General features: G+C 53.9%; 1 protein-coding gene across 5 annotated transcripts in view; it reads right to left on the bottom strand.

Annotated features, from left to right (window-relative positions):
• CACNA1C (calcium voltage-gated channel subunit alpha1 C) overlaps window positions 1–13,488 on the bottom strand; it is a 475,349-nt gene that overhangs the window by 153,424 nt on the left and 308,437 nt on the right. For all 5 annotated transcript variants that reach the window (XM_061206079.1, XM_061206075.1, XM_061206078.1 and 2 more), the window contains exon 7: window positions 4,104–4,262. In XM_061206079.1, the coding sequence (XP_061062062.1) occupies window positions 4,104–4,262 (159 nt within the window). The remainder of the gene's footprint in view (window positions 1–4,103; window positions 4,263–13,488) is intronic.

Genomic DNA, 13,488 nt, shown 5'->3' with positions numbered 1-13,488 from the left:
ATTTGGATGTGAGATTAAGTAATGGGAGGCTATAAAAGGATGGAACCTGAAAAGTGAATCTCAGACCTGAGGAATACATAAGAAAGTGGATAACAAGCACCTAAAAATTGAGAGTAGGTGAAGTGGAAAGCCAGGAACCAAACAGATCATACATTCTGCTGGGTCTCACTTGCCTAGTGACCCGCTTTCTAGAATGATGCGTTCAGTCACTGTGACAAAAGTGCTGGGATGATGAAAGATGAGACAAAAGAGAAGGTGAACAAAAGAGAGGGAAACCTGTGTTTCTTCTTCTCCGGTCTTGCTTTCTAGTGCAATAAAGGTGCTGCTAATCTTTGCACTATGACTGCTAACCTGATAGTTTTCCCTGCATCTCAATTCCTGAAAACAGGCAGAAATGAGGGAAGGGTGAAGGCTGCCAAAGGGAGTTCTGAGTGTCCTCAAGGAAGGAAAACGTATTTGGGGGCTTTACAAATGTATGTTGAAAAGAAAACGGCGTCCAGGGGACGTGATCTCATTAATAAAAGAGAGAGGATGAGATTCAGAAAGATGGTCTACAGGATCAAGCGCCACTCTGCTATTTTAAATCTGTCTTGAACAACAATAAAAAAAAGATTTGAGAACAATTAAGGAGCAATAATTATCTGGTAAAAATAGGTATCTATAAAAAGCACTAAAGGGAACACTTGAAAAATGTGAGCACACACAAATCAGTGGGTTCCAGCGACATGCACTTGAGGGTGAGGGGAAATTAGCTTCAACGTGAAGATGTGTTGGATTCCCAGCAGAGCCATGAATTCCCAGAGAGGAAAATGGGAACACGAAGTTGGAGAAAGAGCCAAAGCCATACGGGCTCCCCGTTTTAAAACAGAAATGAAGAGAGGTGGGGTCATTCTGGAAAGTCCAAATTAAGTTTGTGGTAAAAGAATGGAGGCACAGATGAGGAGAGATTTTGGAAGTGCAGTTAATACCCAACAAGAGCACGAAATCTGGGAGAGTGCCAGCGAGGGCTTCCAAGAAGAAATCACCAAAGACAAAACCAATTACTTTTTTAGGCCCCAACTTTAAGGAGTGAATAGACTGAAAGTGATTTCATTTCTGGGTTTCAGCCAACCAGTTCTCTGCCAGTCTCAGGGGTAATTATTGTGCTTGGGAGAGCTACTCAGAGTGACCTGGCTCGGACCGCGACCAAACAGATGGGACGACCAGAAACCAAAAGGACGGACATATGGTGATGTATCTGTTGAGGAACAAGGAAGGCGCCTTGCAGATGCCTCCGGGATCGGGGGAGATCTCCTCTCCTGAGACCACGTCTGCAGGGGCTGGAAGGGGCAGCCTGGAGGCAGAACAATGGTACACCGGCAGCTCCAGTGCTTTCTGGTATGGATTTGATAGGAAGCATGGCTCAAAATCCAAGGTATCCTAAAATCTACAAGTTCACAAAATAATCTCAAAGTGAGATTAAAAATAATCTGATGTAAAATAATCTGATGTAAATTCCATAGAAAAACCAAGATGAGGATTCACAAGCGCTTTTGCATAATCTAACTTTGCAGAAAAATATAGGAATTCACTCCAAGGTCTAAAATTAAAAAAAGACACCCATTCCAAAGGTGATGCAAACGTCTCCAAAACGTATGGGGAGTGGTTTCAAAGATCGCAGGCCGCTGGTCCTCTACTCTCTGGCTGTGCTGAATGCGTCCGGATTCCCGTACACGTCCCTCTTTGTCAGCGTTGATCAGTGTGTAGATGGAAGGGGCCCCCTTGACAGGAGAGGGTCCCTGGACGGCCATCAGACGCGGTTCAGGTCCAGGCAGTGAGTGAGCGCCTGAGTGCAGGGTGCTGGGCGGAATGGCCTCTGCAGCCAGTGTCCTGGGCGTCCTTCCCCCGGGAGGCCGGCTCCACGCACAGAGAGGTCCCTTCCTGGCGGGGCTGACAGGGCTCCTCTCTCGGGAGCGCGTCCCCGGGGTCTGTCCTCGGGCACCCTGGCTCCCCGGGCTGATGGTGTTTCCACGATGGGGGCCAATTCTCTTCCGAACCTGGTTGGGGGGGTCGGGGGGAGGTAAACCCATCACATAAATAATCCAGGCTTTTTCTGGGAGGAAGCAGGCGGTGTCTCAGGTGCGTTTCCTGGTCTGCTTACCCTCAGGGATGGACAGTAGTGTGTTCCCAGATTGGCCATCCACTCGGCCAGGCCAGTTCTGCTCTGTTTCTTGAGAGCACGGAGGCCGCGGAAGGTCTCGGCAGGCCTGAGGCAGCCTTTCCTCCGGCCACCCCCGTCCGGCACAGAGGAGCCCATCACCCTGTCCATCACGCCCACCGTTTTCTGGCTGTTTGAGGCCACTGAAGGCATGACCACAAAGTCAGAGACTTCCAGGCGGTGCGGGCACAGCCCCCATAGGATCCTGCCGACCGCGGAAAAGCCACTTTGACTGCTTCCCCGTCGGATGGCAGAAACCGGGAGTGGTGTGGGAGCAGCTCTCCCAGCTCAGCGAGGACAGACGCGTGGAGGCGCGGCTGCTCAACGCAGAATCTCACCGCATCTCCCCACCACACCTTGGTGCGCAGGTGAGAGCCACTGCACCGCCCATCGCCCGGCTGATGGGGCCTTTCGGACCCAGCATCCCCGCACTGGCCTGAGGAGTCTGGGTCAAACGGGTCGTTGGCCATTTCAATACAACGGCATAAATTTTAGACGTTCTACGGTGGCTCTTAAGCAGGTCTTAGAATGAGCTCTAAGGAAGCCACACAATTAACATAAATGTATTGTTTCAGGGCAGCTACAGATTGAGCCCAACAAAAGGAAGGATCTGAATGAAAGGGGAGAATATTATTCATTGCCTTACTGGGTATTTCTTTAAGCAAGGCTGGAAATCTCAGAATTTTAACTAAAGTCAAGATCTAATTCCTTCAATTTTAAAACAGCTTCTTCTTTTAACGTGACAGTTTATTTTATAGAATTTGACCCAAGAAATTCTCCCTACAGTGAAAAACTGGTCTCCTCTTAGACTTGCCATCAAAGCAGTAAAAACAGTTGTGTGAGTCTGTGACTATAGGTTTATAGGTTTGGGTTTTTGTTTCAACTGTGGCCACATGCAAACACCCGGCCAGTTCGTCCAGATCACTCAGATCAGGGGATCCATTTTGGTTTCTGAATATGATTAATACATTTCACTCCCTCTTGTATGGATGCTCCCCCCACCCCCAGGGCAGGGGGTCAAGTTTAATTTACTGCCTGGGCTGAGCAAGAGTGTGAAGCAGTGGACGCGAAGGGGAAAGAAGGTCTTTCAATGCTTCAGACAGATGCTCCCCTTTCTGCCCTAAGGTGCCAGAAACTAAGATGAAAGATCTTGCCGTTTGAAAAAAAGTCACATAAATCGAACATGGCTAACCCCTTCCGGGGGTATTTTTTTTTTAAACAAGTTTTTGTGTTAAACTACTTTGTTTAAAAGCCATGTCGATCTCTGTTTAAATGTTTTCTTAAAGGTCCAGCTGAGATTTCAGTAGCTGAAGACAGCAGTTTGTCGCATGTCCGTCAAGCCCAAAGTCCAGTCCTACCGGGGAGAGCTCAGTGAGCAGCATGGCTCGTTGAATGCGCTGATTTATGGAAGGGACGCAGAGAGAGGGTCTCAGAGAGGACGGGCCGGCGGATGCCCGAGGTACAGACACACCTCCTGGAGGAAAAGGAGTTTTGCTGCTGGCCGTCCTCCCCTCCTGGACTGGGGGCCCCGGATGGGAGGCAGAGACACTGAGACGGAGGACCCAGGGCTGTGACGGGAGAGCCACCAGCTGAGGGCAAGGCCTCCCCCCGAGGGCACTTTGGTGACAAGCCACACGGGGGACAAGGGGGCAGAGACATACAGTCCCCAGGTTAGCTCCGATTCTTAAAATATTCCATGTTGGCTAGGCGCCTCGTTTAAAGAGTGATTAGCAGTGCCGGACAAAGCTTGTGTTTAGCTATTTTAACAGAGACTCATTTTAGTAAAAACAAAAATTAGAACCGAGCGAAAAAAAAAAACAATCTTTGCCTCTCCTGGCCGTGGAAACACAGGCGCTCGACAGCAGGGCCTCCCCAGCTGGCCGTGGGTGGATGGCGCTCCCCTTACCTGCGACGCCCTCCTGGTTGTAGCAGGTCTTGTGCATCTTCCCCATGAACAGCTCCAGCCCGATGATGGCGTAGATGATGATAACAAACAGCACAAGCAGGGCGATGTGCAGCAGGGGTACCATGGCCTTGATGATGGAGTTCAGGACCACCTGGAGACCTGCAACGGCAAAGCTGACTCTGTGCACCCACTGCCACTCGGAGCTCACACCGTCCGCTCAGCCGCTCCCCGCCGACGGGTCTCGCACCCCAGTTCCAGGTAAGGAAACCGAGGCGCCAGGTTACACGGTCAGAGTGACACCCTGGGGGAGCTGGATCCAGGTGGGCCTGACTCCAAACCTCCACAGGAGCCACCTCCAAACGGAAGGACAGGCAGATGCTGTCCTTCTAAGGGCATTTCAGTTGGGGAAGACGGAAACAGTCCTAGAGACGGATGGCGGTGATGTTGGCTTAGTGCCACTGAACTGTGTGCACTTAAAAGTGGTTAAACGGGATATTTTGGTTTGCATCTATTACCACAATAAATTGTTTTTCAAGTACCCAGATCCCTTCAGGGAAAAAAAAGAGTAAATAAAAAACATTCTTTCGCAGCGGGTCTTGTCTGCATGCCCCAAGGGTCTGCAGACTTACACCACTGTCTTATGGGGAGAAGGACCCCTCAGTTATAAGCTGAACCATAAATATCAGCCCAGAATGTCCCTTGTTTAAACGAGATGTTGCACACGGTCATTTGTAAATGCTGGTTACTCTCCAGCCCCCAGGTCTACCCCAGGCCCCAGAAAGCCGTCCGTCAACGGGTGGGCGCTGTCTACACGCCCAGGAGAGAAGTGGGGGAGGGTCGGGCTCCCCTCCCCACAGCGGGGGGCTGCCTTAGACACAGTACAGCAGGACCTCCTCCTCTGAGTCACCCCCCGCGGGGCACCTTTTGTGTCTCTCACTCACCCACCAGCCACGGACACCCTTCCACCTCTCCCGCACTGGGACATCACCCTTGCTCACCCACCACCCTCGGCTCTGGTGAGTGAAGGCTGGGCACCCTGCCCCCAGGCCCCGAGGCGGTCCCCGGGCCTTTGTGACCTGGAGGAGTGGGGTTCACAAGTCTAATTCTGAGAACTCACCCCAGCCATTAAGCTGAGCCAGGGAGAGGAAACCAAATAAGAGAAATGCTAGAATAATTTCACCTGTGAATTAATGCGAGGGCTGTGCCACCTTCCAGTAGAACAAGATGCTTTCAGATCCAAATGACTCCGTTAATTAGCAGGTTGTACACACATTTGGTGAAGGGTGTGGAGCCACGGAGGAAAAGCTGACAACCGAGCCGCACAGCGACTTTCGGGGTGTCTGCTGGGGCGAGCGCCCCAAGTTCTGCTCACGGGAGGAGACGGAGGTCCCCGGATCCGGATGCCCAGACCACGAGGGGAACGCGACCAGGCCTTCAGTGCCACGTGGCAGAGAATGGGGGGGGGCACGGGATGGGGAGACCTCCTCCTGCCCTACAAGGCCCTGGGCGTGGGTCCACCCTGCCCCCCCGGCCCTCGCTCTCTGGACTCCTGGTCAAACAGCATTTCTTTTAGACTCAAACATGCCATCCTTTGACGCGGGGCCATTGTCGGCGCTGTTCCCTCGTCCTGGAACGCTTTTCCGTAATTCCCTCCAACGTTCCCTTCTGCTCTCAGCCCAAGCGTCCCTCCTCCGGGGACCCTTCCCCAAGCTCCCAGAGCAGAGACGTCTCCTTTCTTACATGTCTTCTTAGAATCAGTTCCTTTGCGTTGGAGCGTGAGTCTCCCTTGGGAATTACATGTTCATTAAGTGGCTTTCAAACATTTATACCCGTCTCCCGCGTCAGGCTGAGTTTTGTGAACACGGGGACTGTGGGCTCTTCTGGCCGTTTTATCGCTGAGGCAGCTCTGCAAACAGACAGGCGAGTTTCCCGGGCCTGCAGGCCGGGCTGCGGAGAGGCCCAGAGGAAGTCGAGGCAGCCCGTGCTTCTGTCCACTGTGGGGGGCCGTCAGGATTGCCGACGGATGCTCTGCTCCCTCCCATCCCTGTGGGGTCGGTGGCCTCACCACGCCCCTGAGCACCAAGACCAGACCTGGGCCTCCAGGCTCCTCCCTCCCACTGTTACCAAGTCCTGCCAATTTGCTTTTGAAGTGTTTTAGACAAGTATAAATCACGTTTACTATATAAATAATACATGCTCATTACACAGGAGAAATGCTTATTATAGAGAAATTAGAAAACACAGGGAAGCAGGAACAAAAAGAACTCGTCCGTCGTCCCACCGCCCAGAGGGGACCGCTGTTAGCCTCTCGGGGTGTATTTTGGACACTTTGGCCCCTGGGGTCGGCTACTCGGTTAGCTGGTCTCCCCGCCGTCTGGTGTTCATGCTGCTGTTGGGATGCTCAAGCAGGGAGTGTCATGTCCTTGACGAAAGTCCTCCTCCGATGCCCTGTCACCCGCCTCCCCATCCAGCCTGATGGCCCCTGACTCTGGCTCACACCTCACTCTCCAGCCACAACCGCGCCCCGAGCTTCTTTGGCCACAGGCCTCCCCGCGTCAGCACAGGCTGTTCCCCCAGCGGACGCTGTTCCCTGCCTGACGCACAGCCCCGGCCTCACGTCCTCTCGTCTGTGCTCCGCGGCACACGGCAGGGACTCCGCGTGCAGGCTGCCTCCAGGAAACCACTCCATTCAAGGATCTTCAGGAGACACCGAGGTGTGTCGTCGGGAAAAGATAGACTCGCGGAGTAGGAAGAGCACAGGCACGGAGGGGCCTGTGAACGACCTTCGCAGGATTTAACCTGCTGTTCTGGGGAAGAAGAGCTGGCAGAATTCAGCATAGCTATGCGGATGGAGCCAGGGCCAATCAGGAAGATTCAGGTTCAACACAAAGACTGTCCAAGAGACAGACCTAAGGTGGAGCAGGGTGCTCCAAGAGGTAGTGAGCTCCCCATCCTCAGGGGGATGCGAGCAGCGACTGAACAAGCTCTTGGAGGAGGAGCCTTGCTGGGGATTCAGCCAGCGGGTGAAGGATAGCCTCGGGGCACCGAAGCCCCCAGCCCTCATCGACGTGTAATGAAGACTTATTGGGGGCCGGTGGATGACCCCAATTCCCCTGGCACAACCTGGGGAAGTAGGTACTGTCATTAACCGTATTTACAGAGGAGAAGCGCGAGTTCTAGAGAGGTTAAGTGGCCTGCCCGTGGCGTCACAGCTGCTGGCAGGGGTGGGCACAGGGCTCGGTGCCACGTGGCCTGACTCCAGGCCCGGGGCTGCACGACTGGGCTAAACGCCTCCCGTGGGCCCTGGCCCGGGGCTCTCGGCCTCCACGATCCGCGTCTGTGAAGCAGTGGCACATGATCACGACATCCGCTGGGCAGGCGGGGGGCTCGTCCTGCTGCCAGGGGGTGCCCCGCGGCCCCTGAGGCCCTGCCCGCCGTCCTCACCGCCGGCTCGGGTCGGCACCCCAGCAGCCAGGCTGGGGTGAGGAGGCGCTGCCAGGGCCCCCTCTCCAGCCCCCAGCACGTGACTGGCGCTCAAGGCCCGAGTCTCAACAGCTTCTCCTCGGGCGGGCTCATTGCTGTCCCCGAAACAGTTTCGCCTGCTCCCGTTCCACTCAGAAAACACAGCGACTTCTCTGCACCCAAGTGCTCTCCTCTGACGGGCCGGTGATGGGGTCCCCGCAGGAGCCCTGGGTCCAGACCAGCCTGGCGGAGCAGCTGCAGGAAGGTGCCCCGTGGACACAAGATCACTAAGGGCCACATCCACGGTGAGTCTGTGTTCCGGGCCCTAAATCAGGACGTGAGACCAGACAAACACACGTGGACTTACGGGGACAACAGGACAGGGTATTTCGTGCGAGAACGACACTGCAAGATGTCGTTCTGGAAATCCGGTCTCTCATTTGCAGTTTGTGCAGGTGACCTCCTCTTAGGGGATGAAACACCCTCCCGCCCGGGAAGCCCGGCTGCCAGGCCTTCCAGGGAGAGGGGGCTCTGGGGAGCGGCTTCGCTAGATGCTGGGATTAGGGAAGGACGGAGAAAAAGCTGAGCTGGCACGCACGGCCTTTCCTCTTCTCCCTCCACGTTGCTGTAAGGCCTGGACCACTGTCTGCATTCCTGCTGAGCTCAACTTGAGAATTCCAAGTTAGGAAAGACTTAGAGGGTCTGCGTATGTAAGTCATGGTGTTTTCCCTTAGAAGATCAAGAGGAACCATCAATTATGGAAAGCAGGCCTGGCATCTTCCTTCAACAGTGTTGAGATTGGCCTGGAAACGTTGGCTACAGGTGGTGCTGGCCCATGATGGATGCATGGCTGAGGGAAGGCTCTTCTGTTTCATCAAGGAGCATCTCACCCAGCCCTGCTCTGGTGATGGGTTGCTCCACTCAGGCCCCAGGGGTAGAACCAAGAAGGAGGGTGGCAATGACTCGATGAGCCGGACCCCGAGAAAAGAGGACAGTGAGACTCGTGGGGCTGAACGGCACGTGCAGGTGTGTCAGAGGCAGAGCCGGGCTTGCATTCAACTTCCAAGTCACCTGGTGTAAAGGGCGAGGGTGACCCCAAATCAGAGGTCTTTGCAGACGTTGTTTGATTTCATTGTTCAGATTCCACGTGGACTTAGAGCTTCTTGGCTGGTGGCTACGAAGGCACATTTCATGTCCCAATTATTCGGACTCCACGGTTCCAGCCAAGTGGTAGGAAAGCATTGAGAAATGACCGAGGAGGCCTAATCACAGCTCCATAAGGGAGTGATACTGAGAATCACTGAAGGGGGGTGAGTCTGGGCTCGGCAGGATGGTGGCGGGTACAAGCTTCTCACCAATGGGGGCTAAGCTGGCCAGAACAGGAGGAGGACGCTGGGGCCACCGGCCTCTATGCATGCATTTTCACTTACACACAGTCATTTGTTGAGCTATGTTCCATGGGCCACCTGCTCCCCAGGGTCACCTGCTCCTTCTTGTAAAGGAGGCCAAACATGAATCAAAGAACCTCACAATCGGTACAGAATCTCAAACCACTTGAGTGCTTTCGAGGAAGAGACAGGGTGTCAAGAAGGCCCCCCCTACGGCCGGAGGGTGGAGCAAGGTGTCCTGGGGCAGTGACACGTGAGTGCCACCACGTGGCTGGGTGGGCAGCAGGTGGGTCCAGCACAGTGGCTTGTGCCTCCCCACGGAGAAGGCCGTCTGCCCGGCTGAGCAGGGACACCTGGCCCCCCACCGTCTGTCTGCCTCATGCTTCCCTGGGCTTTGTTCTGCCTCTTGGAAGAAATACCTGGAAGATTTGGGAACCCAGTCGACCGCTTCTGTGTGAATTGTGAGGAAGCCGACGTCACTTTCAGAGAAAATGACCCGGGCAGCACAGAGGAAGGCGCTCCCGACGACGGCCGTCCTCGAGTGTAAGGTGGAGGTTTAGCTCCTCCTGCACCGTCGAGAGAGGAGCCACGGAACCCAAACGAGGAGGGTCCTGGCGTCGAGGAGGATGCCGCGGACCCAGCAGGCCCGGATGGATGGGAAGTCCCTGCAACCTCACACCTGGAAAAGCTCTTCCAAGACGGGATGGCCCCGGGCCAGATGCAGCAGCGCTTTCCCACGCAGCTGCAGCCCCACCGGCCCCTCTGCTCTCGGGGGCCCAGCGCCCCTGCTGCCCTGGGAGGCCTCAGCCACTCCTAGACAGTCATGGGGCTGTCGCCGGAGCCGGGTCACATCCCTCTTTGTCAGGTGCAGTCGGTACAGCCCCGGCTACAGAAAGCACCCCCGCTCGCGGGTACACGGACTACAGTTCTCTTCACCAAGGTCTGACTCTGCTTTTTCCCGGACACAGCATCGCTGCAGAGCGCGAGGCAGGGCCGCGCCTGCCCCCAAGGGGAGCCCTCGTCTCTCCTTCCAGCAGCAGGAAACGCCCCCCGCAGAGTCCTGCCACCACGTGCCCAGTGGGGCGGCTCAATGGCAACCTTCCCCTTGATGGCGGGCCGTCGTCACCACGCGGACGGACCGAGCTTGCAGCCTCAGAGGTGCTCACGGTCACCCGCTGGCCGACCCACGCCTTCGCCGCTGTCATCACTGTCCTCGACAGGCTCAACACCGCCGATTTCTCCCTTCTTTCCAAAACTCTCTCCTCCTTGTCTCTGTGATGCTGTACAATTTCAGCTCTTCCCACTCCACAGTTGGTTTTCTGCCTCCCGTCTTCCCTCCCTCCCTCTGGACCTCTTTTACTCTGGGAAATATTACAAAGACGAAAAGGATGCAGTCCCTGCCCAGGAGGGGCATCAGCTAGAGGGGAGGCAAACGTGGAGACAGCTAATCGCAGAAGCGGGTGACAGTGGGCCTAAGAATGAAGCCCAAAGAGCCGTGGATGCACAGAGGAGGGAGAGGCGGCCTTGACCTGGGAGAACAGCAGACGGTTCCCCGAGGAGGGGGCATGTGAGCCGTCAGGGGTGAAGCTTCTCTCTGCCCCTTTCCAGTTTGTCTTCTATCCTCTGTGTCTCTCTCTCTAACCTCTTTCTCTCTAAATTCTCTCTCTCAGGAAATCCATTCACTTCACTCTCTCCTAAAGGCTCAAGTCACCACCATTAGGTGAGTCTGAATTTGCAATTACACACCCTTTTGCTCTCTCTTTTGAATTCAAGCCTTGCTACTCCACAAACTTACTGGATCTTCCACCGGCTTGTCCTACCAGCTCCTCACACTCAAGAAACACAACCCTGAACTCACAGCCTCCCCCTAAAACCGCTCCCCACCAGGCCCCACGCTTGGCAGTCGCCTGGCTTACTTCCTCAGCAAACGCAGACAGCGCTTCATCCACGGCGCCCGTCGTATCTGCCCCGCCAGCGCAGCCACTGCTGTCCTCACTGCCTCCCGCCCGGACTGGTGACCGGGCTTCCCACCCACCCCAACGCATTCTGCAGCCCTGGCCCATTGCTCACCCTAAGGTGGCCCTGCTCGGAAAGCTGCAGTGGTTCCATCATAAAAGGCAGACGTCAAACCCCCTCTGCTCGAGCTGAACGCAGTAGGTGCTCCACACTTGTTTGCAGAAAGAATGAAAACAGGTTACAAGCAGCAGGACAGTGGGTTCCAGCAGGAAACAGGTAGTTCCCAGGAGCGGGGAAGGAGAGCCGTCTGCCGGGGGCGGGGCTTGAGGGGAGCAGCCGGACGGCCTGCAGGGAGGGTCTGGGGACGTGAAAACCCTGTCATTGACTGAACCCAACTGGAAGGCAGAGGGGAGGCAGCCTTTGATGTAGCCCAGTGGTCAGCCCCCCAGGCCAGAGAGCAGAGTGGAGAAGGTGGAGAGGGGCTATGACGGCACATGGACAACGTGGGGCGGACAGGACTGTGGGCGCAGAGAGGCCGGCTTTCTACGTGTACCATCATCACTCTAGTAAACCGGGAGCTTCTGAGTTCTGTGAGCCAAGTCCTCTTTTAGGGAGGGGGATCAGATAAACGTCCTCTGACTCTAACTCACTAGCCACCTCTGGGACCTCATCTTCCACGGTCATGCCCGACCGGAGTCAAGAAACGCATGTTGTATCAGTATGTGTGGCTGTGACTCTCATCATCATCACAGTCATCATCGTCAAAAACAACATCATCATCACCATTAGCATCATCACCATCATCATCTTCATCATCACCACCATCATCATTACCATCACCATCTTCCTCCTCCTCCTCCTCATTATCATTAACATCATCATCATCACCATTAGCATCACCGCCATCACCACCATCATCACCACCATCATCATCACCATCATCACCACCATCACCACCATCATCACCATCATCACCATCACCATCATCACCACCATCATCACCATCATCATCATCATCACCATCATCACCACCATCATCATCACCATCACCACCACCATCACCACCATCACCACCATCACCATCATCACCATCATCATCATCACCACCATCATCACCACCATCATCATCACCATCTTCCTCCTCCTCCTCATTATCATTAACATCATCATCATCACCATTAGCATCACCATCATCATCATCACCATCTTCCTCCTCCTCCTCATTATCATTAACATCATCATCATCACCATTAGCATCACCATCATCATCACCACCATCATCACCATCACCATCATCACCACCATCATCATCACTAGCATCATCACCACCATCAGCATCAACATCCTCATCATCACCATCAGCATCACCATCATCACCATCATCACCATCATCACCATCACCACCATCACCACCATCACCACCATCACCATCATCATCACCATCATCATCACCACCATCATCATCACTAGCATCATCACCACCATCATCATCAACATCCTCATCATCACCATCAGCATCAGGTTGAGATGACCAGTTCGTACTGGCTAGATATTGGAGGCATGATGAATCTCACAGATCACGTTCTGCAGCTTCATTTGGCTAATGAAGCAATGGACACTTTTAATGGCCTCACAGTATTAATGGCTTTCAAGAGAAAATAGGTTTAGAACTAGGAAGGCAGTAGTATTCTCTTGGGTTAAGGAGTAAGCTCGTCACATGGAGGTTCAAGGGTGCCTGATGTAGGGAGAAGAGCTCTGGCCTGGACGGCTCCTACAGTCTCAAGCTTCATTATTTTTTTGCCTGTTCTTATTAAGATGTCCTTATTCATTAGAGCTTTTCATTTATTTTTAATTTAACCTTTCCATCTTAATAAATTTCTGCATCCCACAAGTGCTTTGGTGAGCACTAAAGGAGGGTTTTGGCCTGGGAAGGGGATGGTGGATACTCTGCTGCCTAATAAATTACCAACTATAAGAGTAATTAAAATACCAACCTTCATGTTGAATTAATTGTTTGTATTAGCAATATGAGTTGGAAAGAACTCAAAGGAAAAATATTAAAAAATTCTGATCCAAAGTGAACAAGAGTGATGGCAACACCAGCTCCCATTTCCTGAGGACCCGGCATAAGCTGGGCACCGGGCAAAGTGCTCTACACATCATTTCATTTAATTCTCCAGCTATCTTGATAAAGATAAACGGGCCGAGGCTTGGGGAAGACCGATGACTTGTCCAGGAGCTGGATTTAGAAACCAAGCCAACTGACCCTAAGCCCTCCACCCTCAGCCACCGTCCCAGCAGAAACGGCAAATGCACTGCAGACTCTCTGACCCTGCACCAGGCAGATGCCAGTACTGACCATGGCCTCTTCCCTCTGGCCCCGGATGGGGCCTCCCAGTCCTTCTCAAAAGTAAGTCTCTCACAGCAACTCTGATCCACGGGAAGTGACTGGATCATGATCTGCCACCCTGTATATGCTGCCTCCCTGCTGGTGACAAACTGTCTCTTTCTGCTACAGGAAAACTAGGATGCAGGCTTCTTTTGGCACCTGCCAATGACGTAGATGCCTGGGTCTGCAC

The sequence above is a fragment of the Eubalaena glacialis genome, chromosome 11 (genome assembly GCF_028564815.1).
Source record: "Eubalaena glacialis isolate mEubGla1 chromosome 11, mEubGla1.1.hap2.+ XY, whole genome shotgun sequence".
In the NCBI taxonomy this organism is placed as follows: Eukaryota; Metazoa; Chordata; class Mammalia; order Artiodactyla; family Balaenidae; genus Eubalaena; species Eubalaena glacialis.
Note: the sequence above shows the minus strand (reverse complement) of the source record. Positions and strands in the feature narration are given on the sequence as shown.